The 24480-nt window shown below is 46.0% G+C and overlaps 1 protein-coding gene across 1 annotated transcript in view; it reads right to left on the bottom strand.

The window, feature by feature from the left end:
- The window catches only part of GPR158 (G protein-coupled receptor 158), a 146551-nt gene that overhangs the window by 15650 nt on the left and 106421 nt on the right, over positions 1-24480 (bottom strand). The window contains exons 6-7 of the mRNA XM_054390227.1: positions 18791-18900; positions 2430-2668 (exon numbers count right to left, since the gene is read on the bottom strand). Of these exons, the coding sequence (XP_054246202.1) occupies positions 2430-2668; positions 18791-18900 (349 nt within the window). The remainder of the gene's footprint in view (positions 1-2429; positions 2669-18790; positions 18901-24480) is intronic.

The raw sequence follows: 24480 nt of genomic DNA, 5'->3' as shown, positions 1-24480 counted from the left end.
TTTCAAGACAGACACTCAGAATGGATAGCTGCTGTTGGCAGTCTTGGCTTTAATCTTTCCACATCAGTGTTAAGGAGATCAAGGCTTAAACCCCCCCTTGGAAACAAACAGTCCCTTGGCCATGGCATGCTCTGAACAGCACACCCTGAATATGGCATAGGGCCACCTCAAATGGGGATAACAAAAATAAATAATCATCACTCATCCTCTGAATTCACCAGAGGGCCTGCAGAGAATGTAATAACAGGCCTGGTAAGGCTGTATTACAATGCCCCAGATCCAAACTGTCCAGGCAGCCTTGATGCCCAGAGCCTATCCCGGCAACTGGTGCCCTCTTTAGATGCAGATATTATGTATATTAAGTATTAATGAAGGAACAGTGGGAGGGAGTTCTCTTGGGAACAGTCTGAAATGCTCACTGTGTTCCTTTTCCTGGCTGAGGGCATGCAGCAATCATGATGCAGCCTCGTGGCTGAAACCCCCCTGATGCCCAAGACCCAGAGCAGCACCCACCCGTCACAGGGTGTGGCAGGGCAGTGTCTCAGGCCAGCTGCCTGGGATCAGCACAGCTCTGGCCAGCCAGGAGCCAAACACCTCCCTGTGCAAAGTTAACACCTGGCACTCACTTCTGGTTTAAAGAAAACACTGGGAACCACACACAGAATGCATGTGGGGATTAAAAATCCTGCAGTTGAAATCCTGCTGGTGCTTGGAAAAGCCCTGACCCTGCCCAAGTCAGGAATATTCCCCTGCCAAGACTTCACCTCTGCTTGTTTGTTGTGCTTGTGCATGCATGTGTACCTCTCTGGCTTTCTCTGCTCTCTGGGGCTTTGTTCATGACACTTTACTATTTTGCTTTATTCTTCCAGGTTCTGGGAAGTTCTTTTAAATCCTCTGCAGATATCTGCTTCACTTACAGTATTTTCCCCTCAGCACAATGAAAAATAGTTCAATTTGTGACACTGTCAGCCATTAGGTACCAGAAAGTTTCTTGCTTGGGTTTTTTTTCTGACTTGGAATCTGGTTGTGACAAGTAGAGCTATAGAAAGTATTCAGGCCATAGGAAAAAAACTCTGTGGCTGAGCATTTTCAAACCTCAGGTTCTTCTCTCAAATCTCAGTCTGTCCCCCTTAGCTTTTCAGTGTGATGGATGCCCCAACCTTGAAAGTGATGCAGAAACAAAAACAAAGGGAATAAAAACCAACACAACAAGGGAAATAAAATTGTTCTAGGCAAGGAACAAATCAGCTGCCCACAAGTACCCAACCTTAAAGGGAATGCACTCGAACTTAAACTATGCCATGTAGAGAAAATAAGACAGACTGAAGGCTGATTTTTCTCATCAGCATATCACAGGGTGCAGAGGCAATGCTAGAAATGGTGGCAGGCTGTGTGTCTAAGCCCCTGCTCCTCTCACAGAGAGCATCCTCTTAAACTTAATGGAAATACAAATGTAAAATATCACTGCACTAAAAGCCTCTGGAGATACAGTGTAAGTAGCATGATTAGTATGGAAACTGCTTCATGAACCCTACCTCAAATAATCTCTGGTAGCATAAAGGATTCATCTTGTGACGAGTTTCTAACAGAGCCTTGTTAAGTCTCATTTCACTAATCTGCAACCTTGAGAACTCCCTCTCTGCATTTCAGTAAATCATGGACTGTCAAGAGAAAAAGGGAGATGCCTCCAGGTGAGAGAGGATGTTCCAAAACACTCTCTGGTTTTCGGATGAAGTAACAAGCCTTTCAGAAATTAGCACCCAGCATTTTTCATTTGTCATTTTAAATCAAGGCCTTGTAGTGCCAGGACGAGGGGCAATGGTTTTGAGCTGCAAGAGGGCAGACTGAGACTGGAGATGAGGAAGAAGTTCCTTACAGTGAGGGTGGAGAGACACTGAAAGGTTGCCCAGGGGGGTTGTGGATGTCCCCTGCTCGGGAATGTTCAAGGCCAGGCTGGACAGGTTGAAGGTCAGGTCGGGAGGTTTGATGTGAGTTTCCTATCCCCACTGCTTTGATATCACTTTTTGTAAGGTTATGAACAAGTGGTCCTGGCAAGTTCTTGCCCTCCTTACCCAAGAGCTCTGCTCAGTTCTGTAGTGCAAAAGGCCTCCATTAGCCTAGCTACCATTTCTCACTTCAACAGCACACTTCTGCTTTCCAAGGTGCAGTTTCTCAAGCACCCATCACTCTCTTACTACAATCCAAGTTACAAACCTTTGAAAGTCACAAAAGTTTCAGCATACCTCCATTGCATTTTACTTCTCAGCCCATTTAAAACCCCATCTGTTGATATTCTATTTCCCTAGAAGCTTTTGCAGGTGACATGAGGCAGTCTGACAAAACTCTTAAAGATATTCTAAGAGAAGAGAAATGAAAAGCCAAGCAAAGGATTTCTTGTAGGCACTCGAGAGGAGCAGGAGCGAACATACCGACAGCCATCATGTAATCCCAGCGGTCTAGGAGGCACATGTTGAAGATCAGGTGGTCAGAAGTCTGCCCTTGGCCAATGAGTGGAATGTTTCTCTCCAAATTTTGGGTTATTGCAGAAGTCCAGCCAACCAGAAACCAAAAGACTATCAGGAGAATAACAGCCAGCATCCTCATCACTCGCCCTCCGGTCATGTAGGGAATGCGCTGAGCCGTTCGGGACAGGAACACCTTCAGCACCCTGAAAACAATTCACAGCACAGAGTTAGGAACAGCAGCAGCAGCAGTGCTGCAGGAATTAGATTTGCATCTTATCTCCCTATCAGATTATTAAAAAATAATTATCAACATTCTTTCCCCTGGCAATATTGTACCAGAGTGCAGTTTGAGATGTTGTTGTTATTTTCATATTCATCCTCTTTAAAATGGAACTGATTGCTGCCCAGAAAGTGCTACCCAGCAAGAGCAGACAACAGCAGCTATGCTGATGCTAGACACACACATTCCCATGCTGTGCTCTCAAGCTGTTTGCTACTTTCCAGCTCCCAGTGGAGGACTTCTGCCTTTGGAAAAGGGAAGGTAATTTTCATAAAATAGCAACCGTGTGTGTGAGATTTCATTTCATTTGGATGCTGTCTGCTCATCCCATTTCCAGAGGAAAAATTACCTCTTCTTGGGTATTTTTCCCATTCAGTTTGATGCTTCTGAGACAACAACCTACTCCCAGAAACCACTGTGGAAGGCACTTTGCTAAGTAAGTGGTTTCCAACTTGTTTAGAAGCAAAAACATGGGTGGGGTTTTTTTGTTTGTTTGTTTGAGCTGGGACAGAATCATCTTAAGAAAAGCCACCTCATATGTCAGGAACACATGAGCAGCCCTGAGCAGGTAATGCTCTAAAAATATTTGCACTCAAAATAGGTTTATTCCTGCCAAGAACTGTTCAAGGAGGCATCATCTGCATCTTCTACCCATCACCACCTGCTGAACAAGACAAAGGTTCTGCTGGGAGCATGAAGGCCACCAAAAGGCATGAGGAAATGGCCTCAGGAAGGAGGAGGAGTTTGACTCCCCATGTAGCACAGAATATCTTTGTGTTGCCTCAGCATGGGATCTGCCAGAAGCATCCAACCTTTTCCTAGTGTTTTCCTGTAAGAAAAGAAGGCCTCAGGGGCTGCCTCTGCAGTGCTCCTGTCTTGACTCTGCCAAGCTACCAAGGCTGGGCAGTGAGGAAAGGCTATCATGGAAGGTTTGATCTACCCAAGCCTCTGGAAGCAGATGGGCTGAAGTTTAAAGGCTGTTCTAGAGCTTGGGGTGAAGAGCCTTTCAAAGTGGGGAGCTGTTTCAGTGACTCTGTCCTCAACACCATGGTGGGTCCTGGTTCCTGGGCATGAGCATGTCCAGTGAATGCTCCTGGTATGCAGGAAGGGATAAATTATCACTGAAGTTTAGGGAACTTTAGTGCTTTTTCAGAAAGCTGAGCTTTTAAATGCTGATGGTCAACCCTCAAATCACCCCTGGAGATATTCAAGGTGAGGCTGGACAGGGCTCAGGGCAACCTGATCTAGTGGAGAATGTCCCTGCTGACTGCAGAGGGGTTGGACTGGGTGACCTTTGGAGGTCCCTTCCAACCCAGAGCGTTCTGTGATTCTTTCCAGGGGACTAAGCTCCACAGCCAGGCTCACCTTCTCAGCAAAAATAAACCAACCAGCCACACTCCAGATCCATGCTTATGCTTGTATTTGTCCAAGAGAAGGCAGAAGCAACCAGTGGTGCCTCTCAAGCAAACAACAGAGCAGCATCTTTCAAGGCAGCAGCACAAAAGCTTTCCACACCCAGCAGAATGAATCACCACCTGACTACAAACAGCCCTCGCAGTGTGCATTAGGTGAAGTCAAAGACCTGAGAGTGTTCAACACTACTCAGCTGCTTCCCTCCCCACAGTTACTCTGCAGGGAGTCACAGCTCTTGATCTTTCCATGTTTGATGGATGTTCTGCTTGCTTTTTACAGATGCTAAGTGTTTTATGTTGGAAGCAGCTTCCCAAAGACTTCAGGCAGGACAGAGAGGAAATTCCATAGAGGCAAGGAGGTGACTTCCCTCTGCACTGCTCAGCTCCAGCACTACTGTTCCAGGGCAGCACTGCTAAATCCTGCTCTTCAGAACACTAAAAATCAGTAGGTGAGAGGTTGCCTCCTTGCTCTTGTGAATGCTGATCAATACTCAGCTTCTCTGAGGACAGGAACATCTCTCTCATATGAGGAAAGGCTGAGAGAGCTGGGGCTGGTTAGCCTGGAGGAGTCTGAGTGAGATCTGATCAATGCTGACAAATATCTAAGGAGTGGGTGACAGGAAGATGGGGCCAGACTCTTCTCAGTGGTCCCCAGTGACAGACAAGAGGTAACAGGCATGAATTTGAGCATAAGAGTTCCCTTTAAATATGAGAAGGAACTTTACTTTGAGGGTGGCAGAGCACTGGAGCAGGCTGCCCAGAGAGGTGGTGGAGTCTCCATCTCAGCAGACTTTCAAGGCACACCTGGATGTGTTCCTTTGTGATCTGCTCTAGGCTGACCCTGCTCTGGAGGGGGGTTGGACTGGATGATCTTCAGAGGTCCCTTCCAACCCCTAATGTTCTGAGAGTCTCTGAAGGGCAGGGAAAGGTATTCCTTTTGTGGTGAACTGGGAAACACCACCTGTTGTCAGCTAGAGTGTGCCAGCTGAGAAAAATCTCATTGCGCATGCTTGTGGAGGTTGAGGAGTCAGAGAAATCACACAGACCAGTGGAGGGCTCCTGGAAGCTTCTCTTTCTGTTTGGGCCCTCTGAAGTCAGCCCTTGGTGATTCTGTGGAGTCTTTCAGGATGTAACAAGGCCGGACCCACTATATTTTTCCCAGTGCTTGCTGATGCACTGGTCAGTGTGAGGCAGCTTCCTAAGGCAGAGGGGTGGGCTGCTGTCACACCACACTCAAAGAACAGCCTGCAGTACAGCAGTCAAAACTCCTCCAATTTGGATCAAACCACCTTCCATGTTTCCTCCCCCTTCTCACAAATCCAAGCATCTCCCACCACCACCACTCCTCCCTGGGACATGTAGGCTTGTGTGGAACCCAACCTTCACACTTACAAATCACAAACCAGTTCTTTTTCTGAGATGCTGTAAGGAGAGCTGCTTTAGATTTGCAGTTTTGAAAATCTCCTTTCCAGGGGCTGTGGCATGAAAGTACTTAACCAGAACACGAGCTCCAGTGTTGCAATTCCCTCATCTTCCTGCTTCAAGAGGAATCCAAGCCCACACTGGTTACCACCTCACCCCTGACATGCTCTGTCTCCTCTCCCATGTACTACTGAACACATCTCAAAGCAGAGACAAGTGCCCTGGAGTTTCCCCTCCCAGGAGCATGTCCCCTCACCAGGCTGCAAGCTCCTTCTCCTTCCTGAACCTCTGACTCATGTGCTCTCAAAATTCACCATAAAGCAGTTGAATCACTGCAATGTGAGGCCAACTTGCCTCAGCAAACACTGATGAGTGGTGCCCTCCCTCAGAAAACTGGGGAGCTCTTGATTAAAGTCCTTGTCCTGGCTTCTGGGGACACAATGCTCAGCCCTCCTGTTTGGACTGTTCTGTATTTGCACTTTTTGCTGAACCAGCTACTGAACAAACGTGAGAGGCCCTCACAAGGACCTAAGCTGGTGGGCTGCATCTACACTAGGAAACTACATATGCCCAGAGGTGTCCCTGGCACTGATGCCAGCCAGCATCCATACCATTCCTTTCCAACACAGGGTGGCTGTGTGCAAACTGCCCACTGCAACGGCCTGGGCCACCTCCTGAGCCATGCTGGGAAACAGCTTGGCAGCATGCAGGTTATCCCAAGGACCACTCAAACAATTCAGCAGGAAGAGGACAGAATTCCAGCATCCAGTAATCCTCTCTGATGCTACTTAATATATGAATATAGATGTAGTCTTGGATTCAAATCACAGAGCAAATCAATGCTTGATTATGAGCATCAAGTAAGGCAATGTCAATTGGAAAGACTCCTCCTCCTGCCCTGCCTACCCCAAAATGGCTGGAAGTGCCCTGTTAGAAGCTTAGGACAAAGTTTGAGACATTTGGTCTCTGCTCCAAGGCAGAAGCATAAACTTAGCCATCTTCCTCAGCATCTTCAAGCTCTTCTCCCACATGCAATTCACTGCTCTGCATTGCTGTTGGGTGATTTTCAGTGTGATGCCATCAGCTGTTTGCAGGCAGATCAGGCAGAACACTGCAATGTGCTCTGCCTGCTCTGCTGGAAGACATAGCTGCCTCCAAGCACAGCTTGGACCCGCAGCCAGCTACAGGCAGCACTCAAGCTGGTATGCAAAAGCCATCCTCTTACAGAGTGAAGAGGAGGCACAGCTCAGGCTGGATGACCTGCTTGGAGACTACTGCAGCTACTGCCCCACTCTGCTGCCTGCACTGCCAGCTCGAGAGAGAATTAAGCTACATGGTCCAAGGGTTGTTTGTGGGAGGCTGGCTCCTTATCAGTAGACAAGGGGAGGGCCTGGCTGCAAACAGCCAAGGGAAGCCCAGCAGCCAGGAAAAGAAGCCATGCAGCAAGCAGATCTGAAGCTGAGGGACACAGTGTCCTGGTTCAGGCTGCTGGCTGGGAGCATCAGCTTGGAAACAGTGAGCAAAGCATGTGGCTGCTGCTCTAGGAGTTACATCCTGAGATGCAATGGATGACTTTAGAAAACACATAAAACCCCACAAAATTTTCCTGTCATATCCATAATCTGTCCCAGGAGCAGAAAACACAGCCCCCAAACTATCTGCCCCCAACCTATCTGCCCCCAACCTACCTGCTGAGTGTGTAAGTGGCAAGAACAAGAGCTGAAGGACCTGGCAATATTTCTATTTGAGGATATCCTGAGGGCACATTAACAAACTACTGCTCAGACAATGGTGTGTACTGAGTGATCAGGGCAACAGTGGTGTCCTTGTTCCTTACCAAATTACATTTACTGCCAAAAATGTCGTTTTGAAGGTACAGTTTCCTTGCTATTTTCCCAAGAGTTTGAAAGTGATTTCCTATTGTGGAAAACTAATGTCATACAAATTCATCAGCTGTGTGGCTAGACAAGCAAGCTGTGAAAAGGAGTTCAAATGTATTTTACTGCAGAGCCTGGTAAAAACTGCCCCCAGCAAGCAGAGGTAGGTGGGGCATGACCAACCTCCCCCTACTGCAGTCTCCCAGGTCAATGCCAATGGAGCAAGGGAGTCCTTACAGGGTCTGAATCAAAGTTCTTCTGGATCAATGTGCAGGGGACACATTGTGCTGCCTTCACCTCCAGGCAGGCTGAGGAAGGTGAGCGGGGATCACATGCTATCCAAAGGGAGGCTCCAAGCACTGGCAGGCAGCAGCAGTCCAATAGGTTTCCCACTGCAATCAGAACCACTCATTCATTCCCATGTGGGCAGCACTGTACTTGGCAGCCTCATGCATATTTAATAACATGGAAAGATTCTAAAAATGTGACTTGCTTTGATGAGAATGTTTTGATTTGAAGTAGCTTTTGTCTGCCAATCTGTAGGTAAGCCTGGAATGAGCACACAAAATGATTTCTTTAAGTGTAGCCTAGATTCTGACATTTTTTCATGCTACACATCTGCTTTATTTTCTCCTTTCACCTGCAAGTCTAGGTTCCCACCTGAGAAAAGCTCCATTTCCTGGTGGACTACAGATCAAAAAGCTTTCTATGCCCGCAGCCAGTTTCTAGGTCTGTAGCTGGAGTCTTCTGACAGCTGAGGATTTCTTTTCCCCAGTGCCTCTTGGCTCCCCAGCTCACTGCCCTGCTGCCTGCATCTGTTCCAGCTGCCTGCTAGCTCCCATTGCAGAAGACACTCAGACTGTGTGTGTGTGTTGCCTTCTGAGGAGCTTTTGTTCACACCACCTATCACCCAGGCAGGGCTCATCAGAAATGGCTATTGCTCAGCTGGATTTGCCTGTGCTGGGTGAGTGCTGGTGGATGCAGCAGGCACTGGGGACCTGAGGTAAGAAGGCTGGAGAAGGGGACTTTGCCATCTCACCTAACCAGGTTTCAGTGATGCAGACTAAGTCTCCTTACTTATGAAATCCTCTCCTGCTTTGTGCTAATTATCTCTTCCAGTAAACCACTTACTGCACTAATAACCCCCAAACCCTGCTGAGATTAGCAGAACTGCAGAGTGTCAGTGAAACCTCTGACCCTCTGTGGTGCAGCTCTGAGGGGGCAGAGCTCTCCCAGAGCACACTCTGACTATGGAAGGCACTCACCAAAGCCCATCAGTCTGTCCACAGACAGCTGGCAGTGCCATGTCTCCTGCCTGGCAACTCATCAGGTTTACGGCCACATCACCCAGTTGCTTCAGTGGCACCAAAATCAAGAGCTCATGGCCATGGAATCCTGTGTGAGATTCTGAAAATGCTGGAAGTTCCAGGTCCTTGGGATAGGCAGGAAGCCATCTCCCCAGCCTGCTCCTGAGTTCTTCATGTAGCCATTTCAGTAATTTACTCCTGAGAGATGTGTTTCAATTTCCACATCCTTCACTTGGCAAAAATGAGGTCAGCTCCTCAGACGCTTTTCTCCATAAGCAAACCAATCTTGTTGAGCTCTTCATCCAAATCTGAGATGGCTTTGGTGGCAGAAATCTCAACACATGGATCCTTAAGACTCCCACTGCTAGCAGTTTAGGCTGAAGATTACAAACCCTTCAGCCTATACAAGCTTTGGCTCAGCTAATTATTTGTTTCTTAACAATCATCAGGTAGTTATTACCTTTTTGTAAATTTAGAGCCATTCAGTTCCCTGCCCTCATCAAAACCCTTCAGAACAGGCAGCACAAAAGATCTCAAGGTCACTATTTATCAGGGAGCTTACACTGTGAAAATAGATGCAAGAATGGCCTCCTGGTAATCCTCCCCTACAACAGGTCAAGAACATTTCCAAGGCTTTCATTACAAAATTTGCTTCACAAAGCACTGTGGAGCTGAACTACAAAAGCCAACTCCCCTCCTGCTCCCAGCTCCCAACCTTCCATCTAACAAAGGCTGCTGAGTAAAACCAGCCAGGGTGACACAAATTCCCCTCCTTGTTAGTGCTGCTCCATACAGGCATCCTCTCCCACTGGAAACCTTCACAGACAATTTCAACAGCCTTTGCAAATGTCAGAAGCATTTTCCAGTGAGCAGCAGTAAGGTAGCTGGGCAAAGCCTTGTGCCAAAGCTTCTATTTTTGTTCCTAGAACAGTCACACTACAGACAGGGAAAGTCTTGCACAGATAAAGCCCAAATCCAGGCCAAAGTAAATTCAGGGGTGGCTCCACATCTTGATACAGAAAGAGTTTCTTTCCTTTCTTCTCCTCCTTAGTTCACTTGCAAGCCTCAGACTTCCTATCAAAGAATAAGCCTCACTTAAAACATTTTGACAGTACCTTTTCAGCTTTTTTAACGTGCCCAGAAACCCAAAATACCTCCTTCCTTTTAACCTCAAGGCAGCAGATGTTCTGATCCAGTTGTAGGATGTGAGAAGCTGCAGCTTTAAGCAAAACAATAACATGAAATTCCCTACAGGACTCAAAGATTTAGCAACCCATAGCAGCTGCAATGCTTTGACAGGCTGAAGGTATTGCTTTATTAAGGTGGTATGGAAGAAGAATGCCAGGCTTTTCTCTGGCTCAAAAAGCAACAAACCAAGGTTTAGTGGAGATGAGTCAGTTACAATTCACTCTGCTGGCGGCTGTTACTGTGAGGACTGAACTATACATCCCTAGCACAGACCAGTGCACTAAACAGCAGTCAGCAGCTGAAGGCAGACAACATAACCATCACTACACAGACAAATGTCTTAATGTTCATAGCTGGATGCTTCATTCTTTTCCATCCCATCACACATGGGGCTGGAGCAGATCCAGCAGCCTGGAAACAAAATTCCCAAGAACCAGAGAAGGCTGTGGAGAGCTTGATGCAACTTCAGCAAAGTGGCTTAAATCATGCCCTGCCCTGCAAGGGCACAGTACACAAGTGAAGAAGGAGGCACAAACACTGATGGTTCCAGTCTGATGTATCTATCTGCTTTGTCTTTTTTCCATTAAAAATCAAATAAAATAAGAAATCAGCCAGCTTGACTCATAAAGCAGATGCCTAACACCTGTGCTTTCTCTCTGCCTTTTGGGAGGAGGTTCCTGCAGGGCAGGGTGCACACAGCTCAAAGCTGCATTGTCAGAGGACACTCCAGACAAGTGCTTTTCAAAATAAACTGGGTTAAGTATATGCCTTGAAAAAATTCCAGTGAAGAGCCCAGGAAGTACTGTATCTGTGGAACACTCTCTAGGGCACTCTGCACAAAATCTTTTGGCACAAAAGGATCCCCTCACAAATTGACTTGCAAGTGCTTGTTTCCTCCTCTGCTGTGCATTGACATTCCCACACAGTGCTTAAAAATGCCACTCTGTTATTAAAGGTGCAGGAAGCAAACCCCAGCAGCTGCAGGGACAGGAATCTCATCTTTACAACTTGTAACACATCACCATCTTTATGCCCCTCCATTTCTTTCATCTCTTTTGAGGAGTGAGGTTTTTTTTTTCCTTCCCTTTCACTTTCGTCAGAAGGATTTGGTGGTGGAAGTTAGGAGTGAACTGGTTAAGAGAGGCTCACAGAGCTCCTTCCAGACAGGGTGTCCAGGAGAACATGCACCTGAGCACATCCAAATATAAACATTCACATTGGTTTATGTCCTTATCACCCCATCATCTCCACCTTATCACTTCATTGCTCATCACATGTAGGTATGGAAACTTCAATCAATTGAAAAAAAAAATCTAGAATTTCAGCTAACATTAATGGAATTTATATACCAAATATTCATGTTTTGCCCTCAAATGAACACAGTCAATGTGTGGACACATCTCTTCCAGTCCATATCAATTAGCCCTGCAGATCACTTGCACTAACACCCTTCCAAGCTATGCTCCCTTTTCTAGCAGAACAAAAGTTAAGTGATCCTGAACAAGGACAATCCAAAGCTGCACTTTTTAACCATGAGGGCACTGAGGAGGATACTCTGACAGGTTCAGTCTTTGATGTGTTCTGCTCTCATGTCCATGCATTCATGACTACTGCAGACAGTTACACAGCACAGATGTAACAAAGAACTTGTCCTACTCTTTTGCTTCCTTTGCTGTAAGAAAGACTGACCACTCCCACTGGACACAATTCTCCTCTTAGATCCACAACATAGACTTCTCTGTCTCAGCAGAGCTCAAGAAGAGGTGCTGGGCTGCCAAACGTTTTTTGTCTGATGCAAAGCTGACAGGGAATTGTGGAACAGCAAGACACAGAGCTGTACTATTTAGTTACAGTATTTGCTGAGGGGTTGGCACCCATTTTAATAAAATAAATGTTAATCACTTCATAATGTGACTGACAAGCAGCAGTGCTTTATCAGCTCCACTAAAAAAAGCAGCTCTTTATCAGCACTGTGTTCTCCTTCCACTTGTGGAATAAATATTAACTTTATCTTGTGGTTGTGCACACAGGTATCACAGCTAAGACCTTCATATGCATTGGAAAGGAAAGTTTCTTCTTCAGCTTGTCTGCAAAAGATAAGACTCAAAACACTCTCCCAGCAGATAAGATCAGGAACATCTCCACCTGTCACAAGCCAGAGCAGTGTTACCACCAGTGGACATGGAGACCACAAGCAATGGCAACTTCTTGGGATAAAATTTCCATGTGATAAAATAGTGTTGTTATTAACAATATTCCTCTGCAAGTGTGTGCCTGGAGTAGATTACACTGCAGGGAATGAAAATCCTGGCAAGGGTATTAAAACTCATCAGGCATCTGGGGAGTTTGTGTGTCTCTGGTCCATTAATTCCCAGAACAGCCAAGGTTCCAAAGAGAGATTAGGGAATGGCCTAATCCAGCCCTTCTCACCAAAGCTGGACCAAAGACAGGAGGTTGCTCAGGACCTTGTACAGGTGTGTTTGGAGTTACTGCTCTATGTTAAGCATCTCCTAGAGTGAGAAAAGGAAGAATCCAGTTGCAGGCACAGAGGAGCAGTGACTCCTTGTAGAATAAGAAGCCCATCAAGCCAGTTAAACATCAAAGGCTTCCACAGAAGCTTCACGGCTTTCAGGATAGCTTCCAGGCTCACAGGAGATGCTTATGACACAGAAATAACATCAGATACACCTCTGCTCAATCAACAAGGAGCTGCAGATATGGCCTCTTTAAAGGTTGCCATGCTACCCACAGACCTCCCCTTGCTTTCATAGGCTTTTTTTTTATAAATAGTTTTAAATTCTCCACTCTTCAGCCTTCTTCTCCAAGAAGAGCTTTAGAAAAGTTGTCCAAGGGCCTAAGTATCTTTGATAAGAACGAGGGGCTCTGGGCAAGGACAAACAAATGCCAGAATGCCACATAAGAGAACCAGAAAAGTTCAAGGAGGAATATAAACAGGCAGTGGTCATCACCACCATGGTCCCCCCTAAAGGAAAACAGGGTAGGAAAACAGGTAAGAATGGCCAGCAACGACTTTGCATCTGGCTCCCACCAGTGACCCAGACAATGCAGCTGTGAGTGCAACTCCCAATAAAGAAAGTGAAGGACAACAAAAGTTTGTTCATGGAGCTTCTAGCCCTAAGGTTTCATGGTTGGAAGCAAACAAATTGAACTGAGCACCTTATAAAAATGGTTCATTTCTCAGTAGCCTCAGATGAATGCCAGCATTCCTGCTGCACTTTCAGAAAGACTAACCCCAAAATTCCACAGCTTGATCAGCCCTGTAACACAGACTATTACATTGCTTTACAGCAGCTCCTGCAATTTGTAGTGGTATTTAACTACAGAATATCTTCCAAGCAGAGATTCAGTCTGGATCTGAAAGCAGTACCAAAATTACCTTATTTCTCCTGTTAGGTTTTTCAATAGCTAAGCAGCCTTCTGAGAAGAATTTGTGCCAGGTTGCTCTTTTGAATTCCTCTGGCACTGCCTTCCACCTACCAGATCTTACTAAGCCTCAGTCCAATAGATTAAAGAGTCTTTTGTGACTACTTTTTCTCTCCCTGCTTGTTTGCACACCACACAAGAAGTCACCTCTTGGTCTTCCTGCTGCTCTAAAAACCAGATTAGGTGTCACAGTATCAAGCACTTTTCCCAGCCCTCAAATTCTGTCTGAACCACATCCATCTGCTCCACACCTCCTCTAAAAGTGCATCTCAGGAACAGGACCTAAAGCACTTATAACAGTCCCAAAGTTGTCACCTCCTGCTGTGACATCAATTCTCTGCTGATAACTTTTCAAGCTCTTATTCTCCTTAAGTTTGTGTCTTTAACTAGTCCCTAATTGTAATTTGCCTTTTGGCTGTATTCATAGAATCACAGAATGCTAGGGCTTGGAAGGGACCTCCAGAGATCAAGTTCAGCCCCCCAGGGGTATCTCTTTGACTCAGCCCAAGTTATCAAACACCAAAGATTACTTTTTACTACTGTACTTTCTGATCCAAAATGTACCATCTTGCCAAGCTTTGTGTTGCCCACAAATGTTATGAGTAATTGTGTAGTGCTTGTTTCTTCACTGCAACTGAAGTGCTAAATAGGATCTTGCTTACTCCTGACCCTCCACAGCAGCCCACCAGGAGCCTCCCTCCCCTCCAGTCATGATTTTCCATGGACAATCAGCCTATGTGATCTGCAGATCTCTGCTTCCACTTGACTGTGGAGTGTGAGTCACACACTTAACTCCCTCCCCCACAAATAGCCTACAGCTGATGTACTGCAATGCTGCTTCCTCTTCCATGCCATAATCCTGCCCAGCAGGTACCTTGTTCCACTGACCACTTCTGTCCTTCCCATGCAAGGAGCATGAATCCAGCCTGCAGAGCTCTGCAGTACTGCAAATGCACCTGCAAACACACACCTGCTGGGAAGGAGCACCACAGCATGAAGGTTTGCCATGGGAGGTGGTCCTGGAATTGGATCAGGGCTCTGAGAGGAGGCATTGCAGCTCTAGTTCTGAAGCTGTTCTCACATGATCCATTGAGCAAGACCAGTTCTTTCTCCCATTTACACTGGACATTAGGAAGAAGTTCTTTACTCTGAGGGTGCCAAGACACTGGAATGGGTTACCCAGGAAGTTGTGGATGCCTCACATCCCTGAAAGTGTTCAAGACCAGGCTGGATGAGGTTTTGAGCAATCTGTTCTAGTAGGAGGTGGCCCTGCCCATGGCAGGGGAGTTTGAAATAGAGGATCTTTAAGGTCCCTTCCAGCTCAAGCCATTCTATGATTCTATGACTGTCTGCCTCTTCCATGCCATTAAAAACCATCTGAAAGGCCTTCCTTGTGGTACCTGCAGAGGACTTCCAAGCCACTGCTGGGTTTTTTTTCCTAATCAAGACAGCAATAGAATATAATATTAGAACACCAGATACTTTCTTTATCTCCTGTTTGAATTTTCCTAGCTAAACTCAGCCCCCTCTGATAAAGCAGAATGTGTGTTACCTGAAGGTGATTTAAAAAGGCAGCCTGTGGAACTGTAACAGCTGCATCTGCAATACTTTTATATAAATTAAATATTAATAGGAATAGGGATGAGAACATTTGCAGGATCACAGCACTCTAATAATCTTCCATACTTTATGTGCTGCTGATTTTTTTTTGCTTACAGATAATGTTTATTAGTCCCACTCCTACACTGTGCTCCATCAAGATGAATTCTGCACTGAGTCTTTCTAACTCTTGTGCTGCATCTTATTAGTTTATACAGAAGAAAGTAGATATTTTATTCAGAAATATGCCCCAGAACTGTAATGCTGTCTAGTTAAGGCAAGTTACTGCTTGAGGATGGCAGAGGTAGAGAAGAGCTAAACAGGATTTTAACAGTGCAGATTTTAATAGGGGAAAAATGTCTCAATGAAACTGAATGGGACTCCTACTTAATCTGGAAGAACTAAAGAAGTGAGAATTTCATCTTGGATGTGCATCATGCAGGAGTGCCACGTGGAATGTGCTGAACTCACTCTCTTAATGCTTGTCTGAAGCTTTGGTTTGCTGTGTACCACAAAACCAAACAAACTAGCAAAGGTTTGCAGGAGGCAATCAAAATGAACTATACTCAGGAAATGAATTAATTGGGCTAAGACATGCTAACAAGAGAACAGATTTTAACATGACCAGTCCAGGGAGTGAAACTTTGCTCCTTAGCAACTCCTACTTTCTGGGCACACACGTTTGCAGCAAGTCCAACTCCCTTCCTCCCTGAACTGGATCTCCCAGCCCTCTCTCTGCCCCAGCCCTCAAAGCCTCCACCTCTCTGCTGTGTCCTCCAGCAGCCAGGCACAAGGGACAGCGTGGGAGAAGCCAGCACCACAGGCATGTCAGGCAGAGAGGGACCTGCTGGTGACCATTCTCCTCACCTCTTCATTCTCCTCACCTCTCCATTCTCCTCACTTTCTCTCAGTAGTGTAAGAACTGGAGGCCCTCTTGCTGGGTTTCATGCTCCTGAAGTGCCTGTAAGACAGGCTGTGGATACACACACACAGAGCTGTCTGCATGTCCATACCTACAGCTGTCTTCCATTCCTATGCTTTAATCCAGAATTGAAGATTCTGCATTAATCCTGACACCAAGATGGCAGAGTTCACAAAATATTAATATTAATGAGGTAACCTGTCATAAAATACAAGGCTTGGAAAAGGACACAGAGATCCTTCAGGAGAGAAATACACTGCAAGGTGCAACATCAGCAGCTCTTCTGAACTCAGAAGGTTTATGTTTGAAACATCTTCATTTCTGGAGAGATTGATTTTGAAGAACTCCTTGTTGAGGAAAGCACTGAGTTTTATGTTCACAGCTCTACAGCTAGCTGCCTTAAAATTAGCTCATTTCCTTGCTCCCATCCTTCCATCTCCATAAACATCAGCTCATTATTTTCAAAATGCACAATGAATAAGGAAGAGGCAATTCAAGATGAGGCACTGCAGGAACTGACTGTGACAGGAGTTCAGAGAATGACTCAGTACATGACTTCCCTCTTTTACTCTTCCTTAAGCATCTGCTTTTGGCTATTTTTCTGATTTCTCCTTGATGCTTGACCCTAAGGAAACCTCAAAGACCTCCAGTGCCTCCTCCCTGGCTTTGGGTAACCTTCATGCCCCAGTGCTGCTCAAAGCACCTCATTTGTTGAGAAATACAGCTCTAGACTTCCTGATTATCATTAAGAGCTGCTTTTACACAGGGTTGGTTTTCCCATTAAAGTTTAAAACAATCACAAGTTCCTTGCTAGCAATCAGTTCTTCCCTCAGGCAAAACACAGGCTACCTGCAGAAGGGAAGCAGTGCTTTTGATGAGGATTTGTGGTGCCTGCAGAAAGCCATTCTACAGCTCTGCAGTGACTGTGGATTGAATTAGGTTTGCCACATCCTAGTAGGGAAACTCACAGCCTCATAGGCAAGCAGCTCCACTGCCTATTTACTCTGACAGTGAAAATGTTTTCCCTGTAGACCACTGACCCTATGCTAATTTATGTTGTATAAAGTTGAAATCTCCCACGTCAGTTTGTCATTGTCTCTTGTTCTCCCACTCCACACTGCAGTGAAGAGCATGGCTCCATCTTCTCAGTAACCTCCTTGTAGGTGTTGGATAGCTGCTGCTAGGTCCCTCCAATGCCAGGTCTTGTCCAGCTGAACAAGCCCTGTTCCCTCACCTCTCCTTGCAGGGCACATGCTCCAAGCCCTGACCACGCTGCTGGCCTTTCACTTGAGCTCACTGATGTTTTGGAGAGTCCAAAACTGGACAGAACATTGCAGATATGGTCTAAGGTGTGCTGAGTAAAGGAGAACCACCACTTCCCTCAACCTGCTTCCTGTTGGCTGCAGTGTAAGTAGTCCAGCTTTGTGCTGACCAAGGATGAGGATGTAGTTCATTCTTGGCTTCTTACTCAGTCTTTGTCCCATTTGCTGACTCTGTCAGCACAGAGGCCAAGTAACAGCCAACAGCTGAACAAACAAAGCCAGACTGCAAGATTTTCTGCCCAGTTTTGCAGCCTGTCCTCACTTCATACAAATGAAAGATCAACTACCACTGCTTCGTCACATCACATGAAATCACACAGACAACCTGTGAGGGTAGCAGAACTGCAATGCCAAAGTGAGTCTTCCACAGTCTCAGGCTGTTTCTCTATCATCTGTAGCTAACAAACCACCAAGCCAAGCCAACAGCTCTGCCTCATCTTCTCTGTAGTGCTCTAGCTGTTTTTCTTTTTGCAGCAGAAATTATTCATCCCAGAAAATACCATGAGGGTGTGGGATTTTCTGGATGAAATTCAAAGCAAAGGATGTGGCCAGACTTAGCATCATAGAGTTAGATTAGCAGCTGAAGTGTGCACTTGTAAGCAGGGACACAAATGAAAGAGAAGAGGCTGTGTTTCAGTGGGAAGGCAGGGAGGGTTTTCCACTTACAATCTGACATGTGGATAGTGCAGCACAAAACACAAGATGTTCTCAGTCCTCATTCAGTTTATGAACATGATATCAAACCTCCTCCAGCTAACATGCCAAAACAGTAATGAAAAGAAGATAAAAAGGTGAGCAAGTCTACTTCAGTCGAGATGTCCAAGCACCAACACACAAATACTGCATCTCTCTTTGCTTCAATAAAACCACCTACAGTGCACCAGAGATTGTTTTTCATCAAAGAGGAAAAAGCATTGGGATTTCATCCAGCACACCCAGAAAAAGCTTCAATTTGTAAGGGGACTGTAGAAGTGGGATTTGAAGATGGGTCTCTGAAGGATGTCAAACCCTTTGAGTCTCATGTGAAGGCAGTGCCAACCCATGGAACCCAGAACTCCCCACACAGTTTTGCTGGCAGGCACTGGTGCTTGGGAGCAGGTAGCTGTGACTGCCTGGAGAAAGCAGCCCTTGATTTGTGAGCCAGGAGAAAGCACAGTACTGATGTGCACCAGGGTGCACTGGTTTAGCCACCACCGCTGCACCTAAGCACTTAGACAGCAGCTCTCCGTGAACACTTCACAGGCAAACCTTTCAACAGGACTGAACACTTGCAAGCACTTCCCTATACTCATGGAAGATACATTCACCTCCTGGGAAAAGGCATTCCTGCACAATCTCACAGCTGATGCCTACAGTCTCCATCAAATCCTGCCTGTGCCCCAGGGATTAACAGAGGGTAAACTGAGCAGGAAGAGGGAGGAGAAATACAGAGTGATTTTAAAAAGTCAAAAGCAAGGCTTGTTTATGGTAATCTTTGCCACTCTTCCATCTAAGCACCCCCAGAGATTGCACATCCTCCCACAGAGATGGAGATGAGTAACATGTGAAATACCTGTGCAGCTTGAGCGTCACAGTTCCATACACAGTAGCAAAGCCCAGCAGCCGAACCCATCTGAGGAGAACACAGCGGAACACGCTCGGCTCGAAGTACAAAATCACAACCTAGAAGACAGAAAGAGAGAGAGGGAGAGATCAGTGCTGCTGCAATGTCAAAGGGCTGCTTCATTCAAATGCAGAGCAGTTGCAGAGCAGGAGAGCAGACACATTCCAGCTTGCACTGCTGTGTATTTAGGTTCTCTAGGGAAATGCTGGGATGATCAGATCCACCAGCTGGCACCCTCCTAGGCACCAGCTCCTTTGGAACAGAGCTGGCAAAAGCCCTGTGACAGACTGCGAAGTGACAACACTTTTAAATGTGATTCCACTGACTTTTCTTAACCCAGTGAAAACGTGCAGCCAGAGAAGAAAGAGGATAGAAGAGTCCAGGACATTTGCCTTGAGCTATCCCAGTACCGTGCAGCTGGTTTAAGTTTGGTTTGATGCACTGTTTGCTAGGTTAGACTCCAAAGTCACTCCTGGTAAACCCAGCAGAAAGAGCTGCTCATTTTTCTCTGCCAGCTATTCTGCCATGCTAAAAATTACTGCACTAGCTTCTCTCTGTCCAAGCTCCCAAAATCTTGATGCCACAGTCATGCTTTCTTCTTCCCCACCAGTTTTCCCCAAGCTATATCAAATCTCCCAATACATCACCACTCTTTTAATGAAAATAATCCTTCTGCTCACGTATGGATTGCCCTAATGACAAGAAAAGGTACTGCTGGCCTTTTGCTCTGTCTATCAAGCACCATGCATGAGGCCAACACTCAGCTGTTTCTGCAGGGTCAGTGTCTATAAGGCATCATTGCCAAGGTGTGTCGGTGTGAGCTGAAATTCCGCCCCCCCCCACCAACAATAACCAGGCTAGCTCAGTCTGGAAGCAAATGAAAAGCTGTATTTACAAGCAGAGTCTAAAATCTACGATGAAATGCAATGAATATGTACAAATATACAAAATTCACAACATTCACAAATATATACAATCAACAGAAAAAGCACAACCGATCTCCCTTTGCTTCCCCTCAAGGGGACCCTCCCAAAGGGGCCTCTCTCTCTCCCAGGAGCTTCCCCCCAGACTCCCCTGGACAGAGAAGCAGAGTTTGTTAAGCAGAAAGTTGTTAACTTAGCTGCCAAGGTAAGTACGTGTTATCTTCGGCCAGAAGAGAAGAAGAAGAAGAAAACAGCAGCCAGACAGCCCAGCAACTGCCCCCACTGCAGAACGCAGAATGTGCAGAGTGCCCACTTTGTTTTGGGTAATAATTCCTAAACATTTCTATCTATCCAATGGAAGTGTTTAGAACAATTGTTATTTTGCTTTCTTACACCCAATAGTGACTTATTTACATTCTTTCACTTTCTCTGTTCTGAACTTTGCAAGGAAAAATTAAAAAGACAGTTTCAAACCATCACAGTCCACCCCTTCTAAACAATTCCATTGGCTGCTACTATCATTTATCTAATCTAAAATAATATCTACAACAATAGGTGAATAAAGACCATAGTCCATTCCGGCTATTTCAGATGTAGATGATTCAAAAGAGTCAAATCACAGGAAAAACAGCAAACAGCTTGTTTCCTCGCAGATGGAGCGAAGGAAGGAACAGGGACTCTCAGGTGACTCAGGGCTCTCAGGGTTCGTGCACCGTAGATCTCATGAACTCTCCTCTTGGGCGCGATGCTGTATCTGCGCAACACTCTGAATTTAACCTCTCTCAGCCAAAGTTAGATTTCTTTGTGGAATACACTGAACTTCACCATTTTCTTGCATCACCCAATAGGTGTGACCAGGACCTTCAGCAGAAACCACCCCTCGGACAGGTTTGGCCTCTCCTGAAGGAGAAAATACCCAAACAGTTTTGCCTAACAGATTCTTTTCTCTGATAACAGGAACTCTATCACCTTCCTCCTTTTGCAACAAATCTGATTGGGCAGGTCCAGCTCGATTCACTGAACCTCTACTATTCACCAACCAGGTTGCTTGTGCTAAATGTTTCTCCCAGTTTTTCAAAGATCCACCCCCCATGGCTTTGAGAGTGGTTTTCAGCAAACCGTTGTAGCGTTCGATCTTCCCTGCAGCTGGTGCATAGCAGGGAATGTGGAATATCCACTCGATGCCGTGCTCTTTGGCCCAGTTTTTCACAAGATGGTTCTTGAAATGAGTTCCATTGTCTGACTCAATCCTCTCTGGAGTTCCATGTCTCCACAGGATTTGTCTTTCCAGACCAAGAATGGTGTTACGTGCAGTTGCATGAGGAACTGGATAAGTTTCCAGCCATCCAGTGCTTGCCTCTACCATAGTCAGCACATACTGCTTCCCAGATGGAGAACGAGGTAGAGTGATGTAGCTATTCTGCCATGCTAAAAATTACTGCACTAGCTTCTCTCTGTCCAAGCTCCCAAAATCTTGATGCCACAGTCATGCTTTCTTCTTCCCCACCAGTTTTCCCCAAGCTATATCAAATCTCCCAATACATCACCACTCTTTTAATGAAAATAATCCTTCTGCTCACGTATGGATTGCCCTAATGACAAGAAAAGGTACTGCTGGCCTTTTGCTCTGTCTATCAAGCACCATGCATGAGGCCAACACTCAGCTGTTTCTGCAGGGTCAGTGTCTATAAGGCATCATTGCCAAGGTGTGTCGGTGTGAGCTGAAATTCCGCCCCCCCCCACCAACAATAACCAGGCTAGCTCAGTCTGGAAGCAAATGAAAAGCTGTATTTACAAGCAGAGTCTAAAATCTATGATGAAATGCAATGAATATGTACAAATATACAAAATTCACAACATTTACAAATATATACAATCAACAGAAAAGCACAACCGATCTCCCTTTGCTTCCCCCCAAGGGGACCCTCCCAAAGGGGCCTCTCTCTCCCAGGAGCTTCCCCCCCAGACCCTCCTGGACAGAGAAGCAGAGTTTGTTAAGCAGAAAGTTGTTAACTTAGCTGCCAAGGTCAGTGTGTTATCTTCAGCCAGAAGAGAAGAAGAAACAGCAGCCAGACAGCCCAGCAACTGCCCCCACTGCCGAACGCAGAATGTGCCGAATGCCTACTTTGTTTTGGGTAATAGTTCTTAAACATTTCTATCTATCCAATGGAAGTGTTTAGAACAATTGTTATTTTGCTTTCTTACACCCAATAGTGACTTATTTACATTCTTTCACTTTCTCTGTTCTGAACTTTGCAAGGAAAAATTAAAAAGCCAGTGTCAAACCATCACACAAGGAGAGTGCCACCCTGATCTGAAACACGGCTGCTCAGATGGTGGGCTCGTCACAATCTGAACCAGGAAGCCATTTCTTCTTGTTCCAGCAGGTGCTGTCCTCGGTGCCCTGAGGGATGAGCCCAGATTCATAGAATCACTGCAGAGGGGTTGGACTAAATGACCTTTAGAGGTCCCTTCCAACACAGACCATTCTATGATCCTCAACCATTCATAGAATCACAGAATGGTTTGGGTTGGAAGGGACCTTAAAGATCATCCAGTGCCGACCCCCTGCTGTGGTCAGGGACACCTCCCACCAGCCCAGGATGCTCAAGGCCTCATCCAACCCGGCTTTGAACACTTCCAGGGATGGACATCCACGACCCGAGACTCTGCTGTCCCAGGGATTTGGTTGCACTCTGCCCCTACTCTACCTGCAGACCCTTCCTGGTCCAGCTAAACAAGCAGAGTGCATCACATCCATTTGAGCAGAACCTGGTAAAAGGACCTAGTGCAGCACAGTACAAAATTCCTTGGGTAATCCTGCTCTAGAGAAAGCAAGCACTGAAACACTTCAGGCCATCTGCCACAGCTTCATTTCGAGTCAGTACATTCTGGCAGCAGAGGCAGTATTGTGCCTACTGGCTGCCACATGATATTATTTTCCTAAGTAAATGCTGTTCCATGTGGGAATTCAAGCCCAGGATTTTGGCCAAAAGCCCAGGACTATGTCCTTTGGGTGACACAGACATATTTAGGATAGTGGGGGCAAAAATGGCAGACATGTGGGAGGAGAGAGAGAGAAGAAGCTGCTGTGCTTTGCTGGCATGGTTTTGCTTTTTGAAGTAGGCTCAAGCTATTTTATTAAAAAAACTATGGCTTGTTGGATCAGTCCCTGGGGAAAAATGCAACCTGGATTTCCACTGTTACTGGGCTGACATGTTTCAAGGTGTACATATTGGGTGGTGGTCTCTTCTCCCTAGTATCAGGTGATAGAATGAGAGAAGAGGAAATTAACTGAAATTGTGCCAGGGGAGGTTTAGATTGGGTATTAGGAAACATTTCTTTGCTGCAAGAGTGGTCAGGGATTGGAAGAGGCTGTCCTGGGAGGTGGTAGAGTCACAATCCCTGGAGGTGTTCAAGAAATGTGGGGACATGGATTAATGGCCATGGTGGTCTTAGATTGAAGGTTGGACTTGATGATCTCAAAAGGTCTCTTCCAACTGAAACAATTCTGTGATTCTATGATTTTCTGGGAATCTGACAAATTCTTCTTGTAGGAAAGGGAACAGCATGCAGCAAAGGACCACTGCTCCTTGGAAAATGAGCTGGGAAATTGAAATGCATCCACACACACATGACCATGCTTGTGTGCAAAGAACATCCTGCAAGAAGTTACTCAGAAAGCCCTGAATGATAGCAAAGACCTCTGCCCTAACACACAGTTACAAGCATTAGGGCAGCTGCAGAGCCAGAGCTAAGGCTGCAGCTGTAAACCTGCTTCCTGAGGTTTGCCAGAGGGCAGGAACTACCTTTTTTCAGCTTTGAGTCCTACAAACCAGGAAAACAGCGTCCAAAACAGACTGGCACACAGAGCCTGCCAACATTTCAAGCTGACCTGGCAGCAGCATTTCTCAGATGATCGAAATGGGGAGGTCTGCAAACTTCCCAGGCACAGCAGGCTTTTGGAAGAAGGGCAGCAGCTCTCTTTGCCATGCTGGCTGACACAGCCACTCCATCAGCAGTTGCCTGCTGAAATATTAACTGCTTGTGTCTGGAAGCTCTCCTGATTTGCACTGAGCCACGTGTGTGAGCAGCTGAGGTGTCTGGGGAGCTATCCACCATGGAAGCACTGCTCCAGTGCAGCATGTGGCAGCTCACCAGGAAGGCTGCAGAGGCTCTCCTGGCAAAGGCTGCCCTCAGTTGCCATCCAAATGTAGACTCATTTTAGATACACCTTCACTCAGTGCTCAAGTCCACTGCAGAAGTAAGACTTGATCCAAGGTTGATTCCCTTTTGGGTCTTCCTCTGTTTATATGATGGAGAATAGTTGCAAGGGCCAACACCCATTTCTTCTATATATATTCCACATATTCTTCTGTAATTTGCATGTGGTCTGGGATGGACCAAGGCTCTGAACAGCAAAACTTGCTACACTTATGTCTGGCTTGCTTCTTAGGCTATCCAGAAGGTTATTTGATGAATATGTCATTCCTACTCCCATTAGGGCTCACTGGGATGCTCAGCTGACTGCCCTCTCTAAGCTTTTGTCAGCATTAAGTCTCTTATAAGCACAGTGAATTTTAGTGGCTCAGTTTTTAAACTGAATAATCTTTAATGGACTGGAGCCAAGGGGCTAAAGAAATGCTGCCCTGGAAGCTCAGCACATCAAAGTCTCCTCTGGAGGCTTTCAAAACCTGTCTGCACAAATTCCTGTGC

The sequence above is a fragment of the Indicator indicator genome, chromosome 20, assembly GCF_027791375.1.
Source record: "Indicator indicator isolate 239-I01 chromosome 20, UM_Iind_1.1, whole genome shotgun sequence".
NCBI lineage: Eukaryota > Metazoa > Chordata > Aves > Piciformes > Indicatoridae > Indicator > Indicator indicator.
This window is presented reverse-complemented; position numbering and strand designations above follow the sequence as displayed.